At 49.3% G+C, this 20,944-nt stretch overlaps 1 protein-coding gene across 6 annotated transcripts in view; it reads right to left on the bottom strand.

Annotated features, from left to right (window-relative positions):
- Window positions 1-20,944, bottom strand: part of USP2 (ubiquitin specific peptidase 2) — an 80,655-nt gene that overhangs the window by 13,920 nt on the left and 45,791 nt on the right. For 5 of the 6 annotated variants that reach the window (XM_081843123.1, XM_081843124.1, XM_081843122.1 and 2 more), the window contains one exon: window positions 3,200-3,250. In XM_081843123.1, the coding sequence (XP_081699249.1) occupies window positions 3,200-3,250 (51 nt within the window). Of the gene's footprint in view, window positions 1-3,199; window positions 3,251-13,565; window positions 14,113-20,944 lie in introns of those variants that run through there. The other variant, XM_081843127.1, reaches the window with a different exon arrangement.

Here is a 20,944-nt window from a genome sequence, read left to right on the forward strand (position 1 = left end):
AACTCTAAACAAGCATTGCATGTTAAACCTAAAAGAGCATTGAATTTCATGAGTTTGGGCCTGAACAGTTGAGGCTTGGTGGGGTGGGAGGGTGACACACTTCCTGAGACAGTTGCAAAAAGGCCCTTCAGAAGGGCAGGGGATTCCCACCACAGCAAAGGGGAACTGAGGGACAAACAGCGGTGGAAAGAGCTGTCGAAATTTCCTGCGTTGGCGGGGTACCCACACCGGGCACAGAGAAGTGCCACACCACTAATTCAGCCGTGACCGCCGGGCTGCACTGGCTCAGCTGGCGTTGTGTGTGCACAACTTTCCCACATACTATGTTCTCATTACAGTGCCAGAGGCAATGTGGCCTCTGAACACCCATTGCTGGGGCTCACGTGTTGGGAACAGCGCTATTGCGCTCAGACCCTGCTTACAATATGATAATCTTTATTGTCATTATTCCATACAGAACAACGAAATTGGAAAAATCTACATCAGACATTCAAAAAACAACAAGCCTGCTATCCTAGCTATCCCAGCCTGGTTAGCCCCCTAAAAACTCTGATAAAAAGGTAAAGGGACCCCTGACCATTAGGTCCAGTCGTGGCCCACTCTGGGGTTGCGGCGCTCATCTCGCTTTATTGGCTGAGGGAGCCGGCGTACAGCTTCCGGGTCATGTGGCCAGCATGACCAAGCCACTTCTGGCGAACCAGAGCAGCGCACAGAAACACCGTTTACCTTCCCGCCGGAGCGGTACCTATTTATCTACTTGCACTTGATGTGCTTTTGAACTGCTAGGTTGGCAGGAGCTGAGACCGAGCAACGGGAGCTCACCCCGTTGCGGGGATTCTAACCGCCGACCTTTTGATCAGCAAGTCCTAGGCTCTGTGGTTTAACCCACAGCGCCACCCGCGTCCCTTTAAAACTCTGATACCCCATAATTAAATACAATATACTCCCATAGAGACTATCTTACACTGCGTTTAAAACAAAAATTGCATTCAGATAGAAACTGTTTCTCAGGCGGCTAGTCCTAGTCTTTATAATCCTGTACCTTCTTCCAGAAGGCAGAAGCTGAAAGAGATCATTTCCAGGGTGCGCACTATCCTGCACAATCTCTGCAGCTTTCTTATGGCACCTTGCAGGCTTTCCCTTAGAGCATCTGGTTGGCCATTATGAGAACAGGATTCTGGATTAGATGGGCCACTGGCTGGATCTAGCAGGCTCTTCTTACATTTTGTGTGTGTGCGTACATGCAGTGCCTAGACAGCTCAGTTGGTTAGAGGGTGGCGCTGATAATACCAAGGTTGCTGCAGGTTTGATCCCCGTGTGGGGACAGCTGCATATTCCTGCATTGCAGGGGTTGGCTTAGGTGATTCTCACAGTCCCTTTCCAACTCTACAATTCTATGATTCTATACACAAGGATGGGACGCGGGTGGCGCTGTGGGTTAAACCACAGGGCCTAGGGCTTGCCGATCAGAAGGTCAGCGGTTCGAATCCCCGCGATGGGGTGAGCTCCCGTTGCTCGGTCCCTGCTCCTGCCAACCTAGCAGTTTGAAAGCACGTCAAAGTGCAAGTAGATAAATAGGTACCGTTCCGGCGGGAAGGTAAACGGCATTTCTGTGCGCTGCTCTGGTTCGCCAGAAGCGGCCTAGCCATGCTGGCCACATGACCTGGAAGCTGTACGCCAGCTCCCTTGGCCAATAAAGCGAGATGAGCACCGCAACCCCAGAGTTGGTCATGACTGGACCTAATGGTCAGGGGTCCCTTTATACACAAGGAAGTGGCATGCGAATCACAATGGCGGTAATTATGCCATACAAACTAGTGCATGCATGCTATCACCCTGGGGCTCCAGGAGCCTGATGTGCGAGGATCTGAGAGGTAGCTGCATGGTGGTGCGGTCATGCCACGCTCTCCCTGCAAGGCAAGCCAAGCAGTGTGAATTTGGCAAGGAGGTAGCAGCAGCAGCAGTGCCCAGCAATGAGACCAGGGTGATCTTTGTGCTTGACCAGCCCAGAGACTGGGTTTAACCTTGCACTGCTTTTTAAATTGTTCATTTCAGAGAGCTTTGGTTCGGACTTGCGATTCAGAGGCTCAGCTATATGAATCGGAGAGCTCTCCCTTTGAATCTTGCTTCCGCCGCGATCTCACTACGAGGTGGGCTTCAACAAGCCACTCTAGCTCTGCCTCAGTCCTGCCATCTGCATTATGGGACAATAGCTGAAATAAAGTGAGGAGGAAGAGGAACAACAACAAAGTTTTCCCTTTGCTCTGCTCCTTTTCCAGCGTAAACCCGCTCTTTAGTGATAGATCAGAACAAATGGCAATCTGGGGAAGACCCAGATTGTCATTTGCTCCAACTGAGCATTAAATAGCAGTGTTCCCAGGTGGGGGTAAGGAAGTGTGGGCAAACTGAAGGGGTGGTCTGGATCTATCACTGCAAGTGCAATGCAAACACTCATATATCTGGTTTTTATTATGCTGAAATGCCACACAGCTCGCCAATAGGAGCCAAGGGCAAACGAGTGACCTAACTGGGTATACATAAACTAAGAATTAAGGAACAGGGTGTGCCGCAAAGTGTAGGCTCAGCCCAGGAGCGTGTGATCGGCGCCACTATCAAAACTCACAAATCCTTTCATGTGAAAACCCACTTCAGGTTCACCCCATCCCAAGTGTCTGTCGCCCCGCCCCCCCAGCAATTTGCAGTTTAAGCTTTCGGGATCTTGCTGTTCTTAGACACTAGGCGTCAGAAGCCCCTTTCTGGTCTACTCAAATCACGCAGAGGCCTGTCAGCAGATCTCAGGCTGCAATCATACCATACCCTTAGACCAGAATCATACCACTTTAAACAGGTCCATGGCTTTTCCCAAGTAATTATTGGGAGCTGCAGTTTGTTACAGGTGTTGTGAATTGTTAGGAGACCTCCCTGTCCCATTCCCCCCCCCCCCGACAGAGCTACAATTACTAGTGTGGTTTAACAATCAGTTCCTCTTCGCAGGGAACTCAGGGAATTGTAGCTCTGTGAGGGGAATCTCAGGGCCCTTAACAAACTACAGCTCCCATAATTCTTTGCGGGGAACGCCACGGGACTTTTTGAACTGGTAGCATTCACAGTGTGAATGTGATCTCAGTTCTCCCACCCCAGTGCAGATATACCCAAGTGGAGGGGGGACAGGGATGGAAAGAGAGAGGAGTGGACTCACAGTGTTGCCGAGGTTCCGGAGGCCGGTCAGGCCCTGCACAGTTTTGGAATTCTGTCAAGAGAGAAGAAAATGCATTGGTTGTGAGAATGCGGTAACTCTGGGTCGGGTGGATATGCAAACACAGCCAAATCCAAGGGTGGGGTGGGGGAACAAACAAAGGCAAAAGAGAAAGGGGGTTCAAACTCCCAAAAATTTGGGATCACGGGCATAAAGATTTCAGGCCATTAAACCCACAGCTTGCAGGGAACCTCAAACCTCTGACACATCCCTTGTCAATACTTGCTGAGCAGGAGCAAGGCTTAAGGGGAAGGTTCCTTACTGGGGGGAAAGTGGTGGTGGTGGTGGGAATCAAGAAACAGAGCCTACAAAGCAAAGCCAGTGCCCTGCTTTTTCCTTCTCTGAGAGCCAGAAATGAATGAGTGCCAACTCTAGCAGTAGCCGACAAAGCCTGTGGGAAATTTCTGCTATCACAGAATCAAAGGCTCTGTAGCAGATGTGGGTATTAATATCTTGGGCTCCGCCAAGAGATTTCAAGCGTTCAGGCTCAGTCCTAGAATATGGAAGTAATGGCAAAAGGAGTGGGGAAGAGACAGAGAAGGCGCTTTTGTGCATGTGCAAAGAGCTTTCCCTTTCCAAAAGTAAGTTAAGGCAATCAGACTCTGTCTCATCTAGAACAGAGGGCCCCTGGACTTCCAGCATGGCCCTGAGTTTCCCCTCACCTATTAAATGAATCCAAAAGGCTGAATGAATGAATGCAAACTTACTGTATTTATTTATTACCAGTGCTTTTTTTTCCTAAAAAAATTGTTTAGGGATACTCTGACTAGATAAAATCACCATTTTATAGTTCAAATTGGAAAAATAAATATAGTAAATGGACAAAAGTACAAAGATTCACAAAATGTTTAGGGGTATGTGTACCGCTGCGTACCCCCAGAAAAAAGCACTGCTTATTACTGCATATGTACCCCAACTTTTCTCCAATGATCTTAAAGTGGCATAATATGTTTCTCTCCCACACCCACATTTTATCCTCACAGCAACCCTGTGAGGTAGGTCAGGCTGAGAGACAGTGACTGGCCGAAAGTCACCCAGTGAGTTTCATGGCTGAGTGTGGGATTGGAGCCCTGGTGGTCTCCCAGGTCCTAGTCTGACACTCTAACCATTATACTACACCGGCTCTCCTACTTGGGAGAAAGGTGCGGCAGACAAATTAAATATTAAATAAGCAGGCAAACAAACAAATAAATTCAGGACTCTCTGATGGTGCGTATATGATCATAATGTCGTTTGTAAGAAGTACGGATGAGAGAACCTGCCAATCACAGTTTCTCACTTCTCTCGTCTTAAATTCAGTTCTCCACAGTAGTTTGCAAAAAATCATCATAAAAATCCATGAGGCGTTTTAGTGCAGATTTGTTAATTACATTTTTTCTGAGCATTTGCATCCCACTATTCAGCCAAAAAAAGGCTCCCAGAATGGCTTATGTACAATCTTAAAAAACAACAACAGCACCCAAGGAGAGAAAAAGGGAACGAACGAACGAACGAACGAACGAATAAAACTCTGTCACCATTTTACTCGAACACACACACACACGCACACACACACACACAAACACACACATATTTCGGCACGAAACTTTGTCTAATACATGTACTGTATACATATTTTTTCAAAGCAATTTGCCCTAATAGAAAGCATTTTTTATGAACATATGCATCCTCGTGCTCATTTTAAATTAGCAGGTGGGTTTTTGTACACATTTGTTGGCTGGAGAACCGCTTTGCAAAAACCGCTTTAAGCAAACAGTAAGACAGGGAAGGCAAAGGGAGGCCTTTGGCAGAAGAAAAACTGGAGAGGAACATACAGCAGAGAGAGCCACCCAAAGTGTTGCATCAACTCCTTTCCCTCCCATGGAGGTGTCTGCAAAGCACTCAGTTGACCTTGTGTTCAGGAGGGCAAAATCCTGGGAAGCCAAAGTCCCATTTCCTGTACATGTGGTGCCCCACACATGGCAATGTAGCAGCCAGGGGAGTAACCAAGCTTGGCAAGTCCCCAGCAGCAGCAGCAGCAGCACCTTGGCAGTCTGTTGGGCCTGGAACACAGAATCCTGCCCAGAGGGCCTGGAAGGGATCCAGCTGGCACCCAGCAGAGGGACAGAGGTCATGTGGGCATTGCTCAGGGGGTGGGGAAAGAGAGATTGGAAAAGCAGGGAGGACAAACTTCATCTCTGCATTTTGCACCTCTGACATAGGTAACGCAAGGCGTATCTGCTTTTCAATCTCCAGGTGGGCAGGGAATACATGCCACCCCCCGGCTGAAACCCTAGGAGAGCCACTGTCCATCAGTGCAGTCAATATTGAGCTAAGTAGACCAGCGGTCAGACTCAATATAAGGCAATTTCCCATGCTCCCAACTTGGGAAAAGCAGAACTTGGTTGTTCTGGATAAAGGCTGCCTGCTGAAACTGCAGACAGCCACTAAGAGCTCTCTGCTTGCTGTGTGGCTTCAGAGACCTGCCTGTAAGGAGGCGAGACACAGGGAGAAAAGGTGGCTTGGAAGCATTGCGCTTGATGACAGCCTTCATTCCGCGCTCCTGGTAGAGCATGTGCTGTGGGTGCAGAAGGTCCTGGGTTCAATCTCAAGGATCAGGACATAGCATCTGAAGCATTTATCGCCTGCTTTCCAGCCAAGAAGCCTTTCCGAGTGGGCGCAACACATGAGGAAAGAGGGATGGGGAGGGAGGAGGGGAAGATCACGGTCGGGGGCCAGTTCTTAAAGTTACAGGTCTAATAATGCAGCTATATAGTTCTACTGGGATGCGGGTGGCGCTGTGGGTTAAACCACAGAGCCTAGGACTTGCTGATCAGACGGTCGGCGGTTCAAATCCCCGCGATGGGGTGAGCTCCCGTTGCTCGGTCCCTGCGCCTGCCAACCTAGCAGTTCGAAAGCAAGTCAAAGTGCTCTGCTCTGGTTTGCCAGAAGCGGCTAAGTCATGCTGGCCACATGACCCAGAAGCTGTTCGCCGGCTTCCTCGGCCAATAAAGCAAGATGAGCACCGCAACCCCAGAGTAGGTCATGGCTGGACCTAATGGTCAGGGGTCCCTTTACCTTTACTATAGTTCTATTGGCGTACAGTGGAACCTCGAGTTGCGGACGTAATCCGTGATGGAGGCATGTCTACAACCCGCCGCGTTCGCATCCTGAAGCACCGCGTCTGCGCAGGCACGGCACGATTTTGTGCTTCTGTGCATGTGTGAGTGGCGAAACCCAGAAGTAACCCATTCTTCTGGGTTTCCCGCGGCCTGCAACCTGAAAACACGTAACCTGAAATGTCCGTAACATGAGGTATGACTGTAGATTATGCCTGTCTTGGAAAGCAACTCTGCTCCAGAAAACCCCCCTCCCCATACCAGATCAGGCACAGAGGAGAGTGAGGGAGGCCAGAAGGACCCAGAATTGTATATCTAGGTCTATTCTCATATAGCTGACTAGAATCCTCACCAGAGGGAGCTGGTTGAAACTGCCCAGCAATGTCTGTGTCAGTTTTGGTTGTCTTGGATTGGACAAAGTCTTGGAGGCTGTCCCCTATTAATTGCTATTGACCATGATGGCAGAATAGAGCGTCCATGGGCAGAGGCAGCATAGCCCTGGGTAACAGAAATTAAAGCAAAAGAAACAGGGCGATGAGGGCGTCTTCCTTCTAGTTCTACTGCAAATCTCCCCGATCGGATCAGTGCCCCTGTGGGGCATCTCTGCTGCAGACAGAGAGTGTTGGACTTGAAAGAGCTTAAAGAGCTGGTGCCTGATCTTGCCTTTTCCCCTCTGCCCTCCGCTTCCTTCTTTCCTTTTGTCCCTTGTCTTTTAGAACGTAGGCGTGAGAGAGGGCAGAGACTGCCTTGTTTCAACTGATTGTATGCAAGCTGTTCTGGGAGCCTTTTTTGGGCAAAGAGTTGGTGTGTGTGTGTGTGTGTGTGTGTGTGTGTGTTATAATGCACTGCAGTAGTACCTCTGGCTGGGAACGGGATCCGTTCCGGAGCCCCGTTCACAACCTGATAGGAACCCAACCCGAGTCTGCGCATGCGCAGGTCGCAATTCACCGCTTCTGCGCATGTGCATGACGTCATTTTGCGCATCTGCGCATGCAGCGAAACCCGGAAGTAACCCTTTCTGGTACTTCTGGGTCGCCACCTGAAAAGACATAACCTGAACCGACCGTAACAAGAGGTATGACTGTATATAAATTCATAAAATGGTTTAGGGCTGCAGGCTGAACGGAGGCATGCCCCTGTTCCCCACCCCACCCCCCAGGCTGGACTGGGTTTGGGGTTCAGTGGGTTAAAGCGTCAGCCCTTCTTCTTACCTCCTTACATTTCTGGCACCCCAGAAATTGAAGAAGAGGAGGAGGAGGAGTGGGGAGGAGGAGGTCCCTGCTGCTTCGCCAGCTCCAAAATAGCAGCGCTTGGCATGTGTTTGTAGGAGGGAAAGCAGCCTCCTCTCCTGTTCCTGACAACAGCCCAAAATAGACCGGCTCAAACAGCACACGTTTCTGCTCTGGCAACACAGCCTCATGTCACATTGGGGGGTGGGATGGGGACAGGGATGGGGACAAGTGGACCCCTATTCTCCGTCTCTGAGGGTAGACAGAATTGCAAAGGAGGGGAGAGTGAACGAAGGGGTTTGGGGTTCCTTAATGAAATAACAAGCCCTGATTAAGGATGGTGGGAAAATTCAATTCGGTTTGCACTGAAAGGCGATCCAGCCCAATTCGTGCATGAGAACCGAAACAAACATCCATCCTTTTGAAATTTGCACTTCTCTGAATTTTGCAGTGCAGTCCTCCGGGCAAGTAATGTGTACAAAAATGCATGAGCTAAGGTAAATACTGCATTTAAAAATGCATATACTGGTGAAAATAACAGGAAAAAACTCATTATCTTGGGGAAAATACAAATACAGTGGTATACTAGTTCTCGAACGTAATCCATTCTGGAAGTCTGTTTGAGTTCTGAAACGTTAAAAAACCAAGGTGCAGGCGTCCTGGAAACAATAGCTGACAGCCACATTGGATGTTGGGCTTCCGAAAAATGTTCAAAAACTGGAACACTTACTTCCGGGTTTTCAGCATTCGAGAGCTGAAATGTTTGCGTACTGAGGCGTTTGAGAACCAAGGTTCCATTATATTAGGAAAAGTATACATTGCTCAAATGTGTTATTACCCAAAATATATTTACATAGAATGGGAGCTGATGTACAGTGGTTAAGGTGTTGGATTAAGGCCTGGGTTCAAATCCCCACTTAGCTGTAAAGCTTATTGGGTGGCCTTGGGCAGTGACAGTCTCTTAGCCTAACCTACCCTACAGGGTTGTTGTGAGAACAAACTGGGGAGGGGGAGAATCACGTACACCACCTTGAGCTCCTTGGAGAAAAGTAGTAATAATAGTAGTAGTAGTAGTAGTAATAATAATAATAATAATAATAATAGTAACACATAAAATTGTAAAAAAATACATAGGAGAAATGTGCACCATATTGCTGCTGAATTTTCACGAGGACTTAAAAAATCACAAACTGATGAGAAAGCATGGAGAACCGAGCTTAAAATTGGGATTTTTTTTTTAAAAAAGAGAGAAATTGAAATAGACAGATGCCTACATCCCTAGCCCTGATTCCCTAATTTCACAAATATTAGCTGAATCCCACCCACCTACGCTCTTCTTATCATTATTATCAACAACATTTTTATTATTAACCATGCTATTAAAAATCGCTGACACAGCCAGTTTGGGTGCTGTAGTTGGAGCGTTTGACTCTGCTGGGAGAAACCTAGGTTCAAACTCCTCCCCTTGAAACATTCTGGGTGATCAAAGGCCAGTATGTATTTCTCTTAGTCTAACTCAGCAGTTCTCAACCTGTGGGTCCCCAGATGTTGTTGGACTACAACTCCCATCATCCCTGAGCTCTGGCCTTGCTAGCTAGGGGTGATGGGAGTTGTAGTTCAACAACATCTGGGGACCCATGGTTGTTGTAAGGACAAAATGTGTGCAGAAAAAACACACACAGTCACACATACCCAATGACCCAGCCCTTCGACTTTGAGGACAAGGTGGAATAAAGAGAAATTAAGATAGTAATTACAGTCACTACATTTGCTTTGATGCAGAGGATTTTGGGCTTCTGTGGTGGAAAAGTAGCCACCACACTATCCTTCTTCAGCTGTGATGCTCACCTGTGAGACAGGCGAAGACTAGAAGTGATGCTAGGAACAGAACAGCCTCAACTTTAACCCCTCCAGCTAGTCTAGCAGCCTGGTGGAGGAGAACATCTCCCTCCTCTCTACTTGTCAGATCAATGTGAGAGCGATGTTGTCCTCCAGAATGTTGCTGGACTCCAGTTCCCATCAGCCACAGGCAGCATGGCCTGTGGTCAGGAATGATGGGATCTGTAGTCCAAAATACCTCTTGAGATAAAACATCTGAAGAACTGAGAGCAGGCAGTAACCTTCCCTCCTGATCTGGTCTGCCTTGATCAGCTGTGGTTGTGGTATGTGTTGAACAGCCAGACGCAACAGTGTAGTGTCCCTTCGTGATCCAGCCACACCCTTTATAAGATTGTGCAGCTTTCCAAGTTTATACAGTAATCTTATAATTATGCAACAATAATAATTAGGAATGCATTGTATCGCTCAGTGCAGATCTCCATGTGTTCCACTTGAGCTAGATCTATTTTCTGTGCACGTACATTGGCAAATGATTTGGAATGCTCCAGTATCTTATTCTGGAGTGGCTTAGGCTGCACATTTCATTGTACACAACAGAACTTGTGCACCATTCCCTTGAAGCTGAAGCACCCTGAGTTTTCAGTGCTCCTAAACGCTTAGCTTTGGAGCAGATAGTGGCTAAAAAACCTTCTCTTTCATGCTGACTGGGTGGTTTTAGGTCGCTGGAGACAGGGACCTTGCTGCAGAAAGAGTAATGGGTCTTTGACACCAACCCACCCACCCTGCTATCTTGGACCACTAGATCACTGGTGAGATCCACTGCAAGCATGTAGCCAGAGGGTTGGCGGAAGCTGAATAATGGTTAGCCACCTCTACCCTGGTTGAATAACTAAACCTGAAGACATATGCTAGCTGACAGGTGGTCAGAGAAAGAATACTAGCTTTGAGAACTGAGCTGTTCCCCCTTACCCATCCTTGCATCAAAACCTTGCATCTTTTTTGTGCTGATACAATGGGATGCATCCTGGCACCATAAGCACAGTTTTGCAATGACCACATCTAGATCCTGAATGGCAACCAAGCCACTAAGCCCCACTCAATTATGACACTGGAAGCAAGCACCGTTAAGGATCCTGATAGCATCACCTTAGGATTTGCACCCTAAAGGAATTTCCTTGGAAGTGTGTTTGGTGGCAACCTAAACAAATTTAGCTGGATCTGGCAATCACACAAGGTCCAGAAGAACCATGATCTCTTCTGAGCAGCGACAAGGACACGAGAGGTGCCTACGATGTGTGTCAAAGGGCAAGGAGGTTTGGAGAGGCTGTGACGGAGGTGACCTGATGCTCTGAGGTCTCTGGGGGTGGCCCAGCCCTGCTTAATCTACGTACATCCTTCCCGAAACACTTCCCAGCCCAAGGGAGTAGACAGAAAAATCTCTGAGGAGAGAACAAGGAACCGAGAGTGTGCTGGGGAATGGCGCATCGCCAAAGTATGCGGGACCAGCCAGCCGGCATTCCTCCGCTATGGAGAGGAAGAGGCAGGCCCCAGATGAACAGCCAGCCCACGCGAATCCAGAGGAAGGAGGAGAGAGAGGGAAAGAGAGAGAGATGGGGAAAGCCACTGCTTGCCCTTGAGCACCAGAACCTTGTTCCAGGAAATTCCTCATAAGCAGCGCTCCCAGTCTGACACAGGAACAGAAGGAACAGGTGTGCGTTATCTGGGACCTATCCGGATGCCTCCCATTCTGACCCAGAAACCCAGGTCTCCATGGGAGCACAGGCAGAATATGCTTTATACAGAGTTAGGCCACTGGGTCCATCTAGGTCAGCGGTGTCTACATGGCAGTGCTCCTGGGAAAGGCGCTCTGTACATGTTCATCAAGCGGAACTCTCTTGTTTCAAAGGCCCCAGGATGCGCTGGGACATTGAAAACCGGCTTGGAAGCCAAAAAACCTTGGACAAATTAAACCCTGCAGCTATCCTTCCTGCAGCGCCACTGGGCTGGGAAAGGACTCGTGATGCCCCAACTCCCTGCCCAAGTATGTAGGCAGTTCCTTGTATTGGGAATGGTTTTGATGCAGACCGCAGACCCCATAATCAAGATTTATCCAACTGTAGGATGCAGGGCAAGGGGTGTGGGTGGCGCTGTGGGTTGAACCACAGAGCCTAGGACTTGTCAATCAGAAGGTTGGCGGTTCGAATCCCTACGATGGGGTGAGCTCCCATTGCTCGGTTCCTGCTCCTGCCAACCTAGTAGTTCAAAAGCACGTCAAAGTGCAAATAGATAAATGGGTACCACTCCGGCGGGAAGGTAAACGGCGTTTCCGTGCGCTGCTCTGGTTCGCCAGAAGCGGCTTAGTCATGCTGGCCACGTGGACCGGAAGCTTTATGCCCTGCTCCCTCAGCCAATAAAGTGAGATAAGCGCCGCAACCCCAGAGTCGGTAACGACTGGATCTAATGGTCAGGGGTCCCTTTACCCCTTTACCTTTAGGATGCAGGGCATAATGTAAAACCAGCTTGAGTTTCACTGCCAGGGGCTGGACAAGATGACCGCTTGTGTCCCCCTTCTGATTCTACTGTTCTATGATTCTATGACTATGGGGCAGCTCTACAACTCGTGTTTTAAAAACCAAACACTGATTAATAATAATAGTAATAATAATAATAATAGACATTCCCTAGCAAAACGAAACCCACTATGGCATCAGCGAGGAGAGAAAAACTCTCTCTCCACACATGCCGCCAGCAGCTCCCACCTGGTTACAAATGGCTCAGCCTCCGTCTCCCTCCCCTCCCCTGTCCTGACAACTGAACTCTCCTTTCCCTTCCCCGGCCAGCTTGGATCACAGCTCCCTAGCTGGCCTCAGCTGCTGGAGCTCAGCAAGCGGCGCCAAGGAGGTTTCAAGCTGCCTGTGGGGAGAGAGGCACGGACAACTCTTACATAACATGCCCAGCTCCATTCATTGACTGAACAAAGGGGCTGACCTGCCCTGAGCCACAGGTGCCATGGCGGAAGGGAGTCTGTTACGTAATGGCATGGAACAAAGGCGCTCCCCGAAGGGCACTGGCCCAACGAGGTCAAAACGGTCCAGGCTTCGCGGAGGGAGGAAAGGACACCCCAAACAGCCACGTGGAGAGGGAGAAAGACCCGGGTGTCCTGGCGCCTGTCCGTCCCTCCCCCCAAACATCCCCTGAGATCCTTCCTGCATGCTCTGCTTTTATTCACTCTGAATAACTACCAACACTCTCCCAGCATTCAGAATGCACATTCTCTCTTTCTCGCTCACACACACTTTCATCCATAAATAAGCACTGAAAGAGTTTGAGCTTGGGAGGAAAGGTCAAAAGGTGAAAGGTTAACTGCTCAGTTATCTTGAGAGCATGCCCTTTAATTTACTGGGGCTTCCTGCCTGGGGGTGGGGGTGAGATGGGGGGCAATAAACCAGAACGCGGTGATTTCCAGTCTCCTCTCTAACTGTGCCCCCTTCTTAGAAATGGAGACCCGGTGAGCAACACCCAAAAGGTTGGTCTTGCAGCAGAAACTCTTGGGACCTAAGTACCAGGAGTTAACAGCTCATTGCTTCATATTGCAGGCTGCTCTTGCAAACTCCATCTTCTGTAGGAAAGCGGGGAGGGTCTCCTTGTCGCCTCTAGTTCTTGCAGAACTCCTGCTTTTTGACAGCGAGCATCTGCACCCACACAACTGTCTTCTGCTCTAGCAGATAGTTAACTACCTCCCTACTTTTAGCTTCCCCCACCCACCCATCTTTAGAGGTGCGATAAGAACAGGACGAGGTGATTTCTGGCTTTGCTATGGCAGCACCCACACTTTAACCCCCTCCCAGGCTGAAAGCAGGGTTCAGCCTCCACCCCAAGTCCACACAGTGAAGTCAGGAGCAGAGCAGAGACAAGGACCCAGGGCTCCTGCCAGGCAGCAACAGAGTGGACTGTTAAGATTGCTAAACTCATGCCCACCCAACACATGCGGTGCAAGGCCCACCTACCCACCCCGCAATTTGTGGCCGATCCACCCGGCAAGGCAGGGGAAACCCCTAGCCAAATCCAGCTTAGAAAATGCCATGAGGGTGGTGTGTGTGTGTGTGTGTGTGTGTGTGTGTGTGTGGTGAAGCGGAGCTGTACCTTAGTTTTATTGAGCACCAGACCCACAAAGGCAGAGACCAGCAGCGATCCTGGCATGGGTGTCTTGGTCCGCAGCTCCTTTGGCATGCCAGAGAAAGGCGAGACGGGGGGCTCTTCGGGGAGGGTGACCGTGTAGGAATTCCGCATGCTGCGAGGAGGCACCCCTCGCCTCTCTCCCCCCACAAGCTTCCTTCGGTAGGAGATCCAGGTGTGGAGAAAGGTGAGACTCAGACGGGTCTGCTCCTCTCAACCCCTTGCTCCTCCTGCTCAGACAGCAAGGCAGCGTTCCTCCAAAGCAGAGATGGACCCGGTGGAATCAAAGAGGGAGCGGAGCTGCTGAGTTTGGCGTGCCTTCTGCCCCAAGCGGAACCACAAGTGCTTCTTCTCCAGCAGGGAGGAAAAGTTTGGCAGGTTCTTCTGGCTGGACATGGAAGTGTGGCAGAGCGCGGGCGACCCTCCACACTGCGGCTCCGGCTCGCGTCTTTAAAATCCAGGGTCCGCCTCAAAGCTGTCACTCCAGGCAAAGCCGCCGCTGCTGCTTTCGCCTTCCCCGCTGCTGACGGCACCTGAATCACTCTGACATCAAGCAGGGGAGGTGGAACAGACGCCCAGGCAAGGCTGCACAGAAGAGGGCTCCCTCCAGGGAGGTACCGACGGCCAAGGCTGCAGGCAACTTTCTGCGCCGGGTGGGGAAGCCAAGGGGAAGTGTGACGGGTGGCTCTGCCTGGTCCTGCTGGGCGCTCGAGCGTCGTAGCAACCCGGCTATGCAGGCCCAGCGATTTAAGGCACACACATACTCAGAGCAGGCACTGGGGGCGTGTAGAAGCCAATGAACTTTTCTTCCGGGTGGAACTATGACTCTCATCTCAGCCAGACAGAAATACTGTACTCAGTGCTATCCGTGATCTGTCTGTCTGTCTTTTTATTGGAGTCAGGGCAGGGAAAGGATGTCGGAAGAGCCTCACATTTAAACATGTTTTTTCCACACGTCCCAGAGCGAGGCGAAGTGACTTCTCTGAGTCCACATGGTGAGGCAATGGTGAAGCTCAGAAGGAAAGTTGGTTGCCCTGCACAGAGTTGCTGCCAAAGTGAGCCAACCGAGACCACGCCAGTGCCTTTTCCCTGAAGTAATGCCCGCAGGTGGCGTAGCTTCTCTAAGTGGCCCCCTCTTTCCCGGGCAGCATATAAAACTACCCACATCCCAGGAGCGGGGCAGAGACAGAAGGGAGCTCTCTTGGTGCAATCTGGTTGTGCATTCTGCTGGTAGCTGAACTCCAATCCTGCCAAGGTGTCTAGTCTTTGAAGGGCAGAACAGTGGCATTGAGAAGGAGGACTCAAGAGACCACCCCGTCCAAACCATCTTGGACCCAAAGGCGTTCATCCACCAAGCCCGCCACAGATTAACTGTCCACAGTGTGAATACTGCAGACAAGAGTGCAGAGGAGGCTGCTTTGAGACTCTTCGATGGCTAGTTCCTCCAAACCTGTGTTCCCCACCCACAACCCCCAAACCACTTTACTGATGTGGGTGGGAGAAGGAGGAGCAGAAAACTAAGGGGAAGAAAGTAAAAGGTTGTATGTGGGGAAATTGGAAGGAGAGAGCCCTGCAAGCTCAAGGGAGAACCAGCGCCTTTGTGACATCGGCAGCCGGCATGCCAATCCCCACCCGCCTCTCAGACCTATTTGCATGCACAGCAACCAACGCATCTCACTTTTGTTTCTTTTATCATTGAAACTTTTCAATAAAATATCAACGTCGAAAATTAAAGGAAAGGAGCAACAGCCACTGAAGTACAAAAGGACAAGAAGGAACGCAGGGTATCCCAAGGCAAGCTATGTATGGCCATTGGGTGGCATTTTACCTACTTTGTGTAACACTGGCTGACCTCCAGATAATTTGCTGGTGTCAGCACTCTGCAAGGGGCTTGAGGTCTGATGCCAAATCTAGTACTGGCTTGGATTTCAATGACAAATATTTCCTCTGCAATGAAGCACCCTTAACGGAGTATCCACTGCCTGACAAGCATCCTTCTTTACACACAGAGAGAAACTGAGGCACAGAAATAAAAGGGGAAGCTCTGTGCAGTCACAGCAACTAAGTTGCCCAGGATCCCAGACTCTCCCGCAAAACCACATATTCCCCACAGCCATCGCAACAGACCCATTGTCTGGTGACCTCTTAAAATTTCCAGACGGGACTGACCAAGCGCCCGACACAAATCTATAAATCCCCTGGTGAACGGTCAGATTGTCCCGCGGTAACTTTCCATTGTTTACGTCAGATGCTTTCAAGAGTCAGGATGAAGTTTTGGAAAGTTGCACTCGAGGTTGTTATTGCCATGTATCTATGCAGCCATAAAACCAAAGCATACGACCATAAGAAGAGTCTGCTGGATGAGGCCAGTGGCCCGCCCAGTCTAGCATCCTGTTCTCACAGTGGCTGACCAGACGCTTGTGTGAAACCCGCAAGCAGGATCTGAGCACAAAAGGACTCTCTCCTCCTGAGGTTTCCAGCAACTGGTATTCAGAAGCGTGGCTGCTATACTGCTTCTGAGAGGAAAGGAAAGAAAAAAATGAACAGCTTTCCTTTCCTCTTTAATAAATCAAGTACCACTTGTTCCTTTTTGCACTGTTTCCAACCTTCTTCCACCCTCCAACCAGATCTCTTTGTGCAGACGCTGCAAGGGAACTAACTTTAGCTTGGATGAGGTAGGGCTATTTTTGGTAGCGTTAAAAATAAACCCAGGGAGACATACATACATACATATATCGTAGGATTATTTATCTACAAGATTTGTAAGCCTTTCATCAGCATGACACTGTCACTCCAGGGAACGCAATCTGCAAATGCAGAGATAAAAGCACACGGGAATAGTAAGGAATTGGAATCGCTGACACATGAGGATGAGCAAATGCTCCCATGCGTGCCCGGGACAGAGGTGATAGGAATGGCGCATTGTTACACTGCACACAGACCCAGGCGACAGCAGAAAACGTAATTACGGTTCTATAACTGTACCCAAATTGCTCTGCGCTCAGCGTGTTTTTGCAATCATGAACACAGTTGGAACGCAGGCAGGCTGCACACCCACACAGAGTTGAGAGTCTAGAAGTACACGGTGCCAACCCAGCATTCAGGTATCAGGAGACTGCGCAGGAAGACAGACAGAGGCGGCGGCATTTAAATAACAGGGTCCAATCACCTACGGAAGCCCTTTTCATATGCAAGAGTGAGCAGCGTTCAGCTAGGGCACGTTGGTTAGAGAGTTGACTTTACCTCTCGCAATCACAGACATAGAGAAGACACTTGTAGGGAAGAAAATAAGAAGGCTGTTTACTATAGGAAATGCCTAACTGGGGTGGCATGGCCCTGGGCACACAATTTTTGAGGAGGTGCAAACCAGGCACCCCCAGTGGGCTGGGGCTCTTCTCCGCTTGCCAAGGGCTGTATCAGCTGGCCAGGCTCCCCCCTGCGTGAGCAGGCAGGCAGTTCAGCTTGGCCCCACTTTGCTCCGGCAGGGGTGGTGTTGCTCCAGCGGCAGGGGCTGGGCTGGCACCCCTGCCTGGCACCCACCTGCCCTTGGCTCCAGCAACTGGCACGATGCCACTGTGTCTAACGTGAATAGAACAGTTTCTCGCTCTAGTCTGATCAACTAGTCTAGAGCAGTGTTTCCCAACCTTGGGCCTCCAGCTGTTTTTGAACTACAATTCCCATCATCCCTGACCACTGGTCTTGCTAGCTAGGGATGATGGGAGTTGTAGTCCAAAAACAGCTGGAGGCCCAAGGTTGGGAAACACTGGTCTAGAGGACAGCATGGCAGCCACGCTTGCTCCTTTCCTTTCTCAGAGGATAGCTACAGATGACCTCTCACCTTGAGGTCTGAGAGGGAAGAGTGAGGAGGAGGAGGAGGAGGAAATGGCAAGCAGGATGCAGCCTAAGACTTATCAGTCCAATCAACAAGGTGATGGAGAAGTAAGGCACTAGGTTAAAGGTACAGAGAGAGTCTGGGGACCTGCCTTAACCCTATGCAAACCCCTCTTCCGCAAGCTGAGTTGCACCCAAACTTCCAACAGGAGGTTTTCAGGTTATCGCTGTTTCCAGATGGGATTCTGAGCTCTTCCACAATTCCTCTTGTCCTGCGCCCTAGAGAGCACAGATCCAAGTGTATTTTGTTCTCCCCCTGCTTTCTGGGCATGGCTCTGAGTGGTTTTGCCTTTGCTCCCTGGAAAACCCGCTCTTTAGTGCTCCATGAGAATTAACAGCGGCAATCTGCAGAAAACCAGATTGTTGTTTTGTTCCGGATTCGGCCCAAACTGTGGGTTTTCCCAGGGTTGGGGAAAGAGGTGAGGCAAATAGAGGTGTGGATAAGCCCTCAGTCCTATATTGGGCAAACCCTGCTTCTGAAATTTTAGATGACTGGGAGGTTTTGCGCAACAAACTTGCTTTCCCCGGGAGATTGGGCTTTTTGCAATAAGGGAAGTGACGTGGGAATATACTGGAAAGCGCAGGTAACACTTGCATTGACACAACACCATCTCATTTCTCACCATCGACAAATCAAGAAAGAATGTTCATTAAATAGCCAACATCATCTCATCTCTCATCTCATCTCCCTCTCATCAGAATGAGTTCCCTAGGAAGAGGGACTGCTTGTTAAATCATGCTGGGAACTTTAGAGGGGAATAGGCCCCTTTGAATAACTCTCAGCACCCTTTACAAACTACAGTTCCCAGGATTCTTTTTTTTTGGGGGGGGGGAAGAATCCATGACTGTTTAAAGTGGTATGATACCGCTTTAAATGTATAGTGCAGATGCGGCCTGAACTGATTTTATAAATGTTCCACTGTTGCAGCTATACTCATTCATGAGAAAGGCTTCGGGTGTAAATCACAAGGTAAAATTCACACCTGCTGCCTTGCAGGAACATCTTTGGGAGAAGAAAAGGCTAAGGAGTAAACCCTACACAAATCAGAACAGACCCATGGAAGTCAATAGGCACGACTAACTTAGGTACATTCATTCCAAAGGGTCTACTCTGTGCAGAACTCAGTTTAATGCAACCCATTGCTTATATATATGTAAATATTTCATTAGCATTTTTAAAACAAACACAATTATTTTGTGTGTGTTTTTTCTGTACTGTAAATTGCTTCCAGGAAGCCTCATGGGAAACCTATCCAATCAATCATTCAATCAATCAATCAATCAATCAATCAATCAATCATTGCATTAATGCCCACTAAGAGTATACCCACTGAAATTACGAGACCCAAGTTAGCCATGTCTATTAATTTCAGTGAGTCTGACAAGCACTGGAAAAAACCCAGCGTCAAAAGACTCTTCTCTATCCGTTTGTCTGATTTTTCTTTTCTTTTTAAAAGGGCACTAAAGATTCCTGTGTGATATGAAAGCTGCCACAGTTGGAGCAATGGGGGAAGGGGAGAGGGAGATATTTACTTTACTGGGTTTGTGGCTTCTTTAAGCAGCTGCTGGGATGGCTCTCTGACCACCAGGGAAGGAGGAGGAGGAGGCCTCCTCCAAGTGTCAGATAGCCAAGAATTCCTAGAAGCCAGTTTATGGATGGAGCACGAGGACAGCTGAATGCCTTCCTGCGGGCAGCAGCGGCCAAGGCAAGTGAGGGTTAGGGCAGACCTCAAATGGCCCCAGAGAGCCTGCGTGGCACGTTGCATGCCAAAGGTGAAGCCCCACTTGTGCAGAAGAGGGAGTTTCAGCAGGAAGAAAAGTTCCAGCTGCTCTCAAATGACAGTTCCAAGGTTAGATTGCTGCAATATGCTCGGTGTGGAGGTGGCCTTGGTGGTAATTTGGAAACTGCAATGGGTTCTGAATGCAGCGGCCAGGGCAGCTGAGTGGAGCCAGCAGTTCGGATCACATTGTCCTGAACTTGAGCTGGGTTGTAGCTCAGCGGCAGAGCATTTGCTAGGCAAGCAGAAGGTCCCAGGTTCAGTTCCTGGCATCGTTCAGCCCGGACATGGAGATCCAGCGCCGAGGGCCTTCTGGCGGTTCCCTCATTGCGAGAAGTGAGGTTACAGGGAACCAGACAGAGGGCCTTCTCAGTAGTGGCACCCACCCAGTGGAACAATAACACCTAAACTGAGGGTCTCCAGGGGGAAAGAAGACCAAGAACACTCCAAGGTCAACTGGTGGGATTTTATTTCTCATGCTTTTGACTTGGTTGACCAGCATTCACTGTCCATGCCAGAACAGGAAATATAGATATTTTGAGTTATATTGGTGTGTTACCATTCCTCCTTCTCCTCCTCAGTATGATGGATGCTACTGTTCTTTTGGATTGTTAGTAATGGTCATTATGCCTCAATTTAATCATCATCATCATCATCACATTCTCCAGTATCAGCACATTGTGCACTTCTTATCTATTTTCTTGTTGCCAGGTCTGTGGCTGTATAATAGCATTGGCTCTTCTGGCTTGTTTGTTTAATTATTTTCTGACATTCCTGCCTTTTTTCTACAGTGGTACCTCAGGTTAAGTACTTAATTCATTCTGGACATCCGTTCTTAACCTGAAACTGTTCTTAATCTGAAGTACCACTTTAGCTAATGGGGCCTCTTGCTGCCGCCGTGCTGCCGGAGCACAATTTCTGTTCTCATCCTGAAGCAAAGTTCTTAACCCGAGGTAATATTTCTGGGTTAGCAGAGTCTGTAACCTGAAGCGTATGTAACCTGAAGCGTATGTAACCCAAGGTACCACTGTACGATGGTTCCCAAAGGGTCACCTATCCAGGCACTGAGCAAGCCCCAGGCTGATACACAGCTGCAGGCGAGCACGACACATACAAAGCCCTCTTGGTGGTGGCTCCCAGAATTTGGTGTGGTCCCCCAAGAGAGGGTCTGCCCAACTGCACTGCTACAATGAGAAGACAGCTTTATTTCAATAATGCATTTTTTTTGGAAGGGGGGACTGGCGGAGGAAGAGGAGTGTGGGGGGAGCGCACCGCCCCCAGCAGCGTGATCCTGGTGGGGTGCCATCATGGCTGCCCCCCACCCACACTGGGCGCCATGCCCCCGCAGGCGATGTGCCACGGCCGCAGGATGCATGCCAGCCCCACCCTCACCTACTCTCCGCACCTACTCTGCCCTCATAAGCACTGTTGTAATTTTCTTGCTGTTTTCTGGATGACTTCTCTTGTTATTTGTTGGTAAGGATAGGGATGGGAATCCAATCGAAACAAATTTATATCTACGTGCGAAAATCAAACGGAACAAAAATTGCTTATATTATGCGCATGAAAGAATCAAGCCCTGTGCATTATTGCATTTCTACAGCATAACTGAATATGCATTTTCATACAACTACATGCATCTCTTTATGTGCTGTTTACTTGAGGAAACCTGGAGTG

Source organism: Podarcis erhardii (assembly GCF_964252035.2).
Source record: "Podarcis erhardii genome assembly, chromosome: 16".
In the NCBI taxonomy this organism is placed as follows: Eukaryota; Metazoa; Chordata; class Lepidosauria; order Squamata; family Lacertidae; genus Podarcis; species Podarcis erhardii.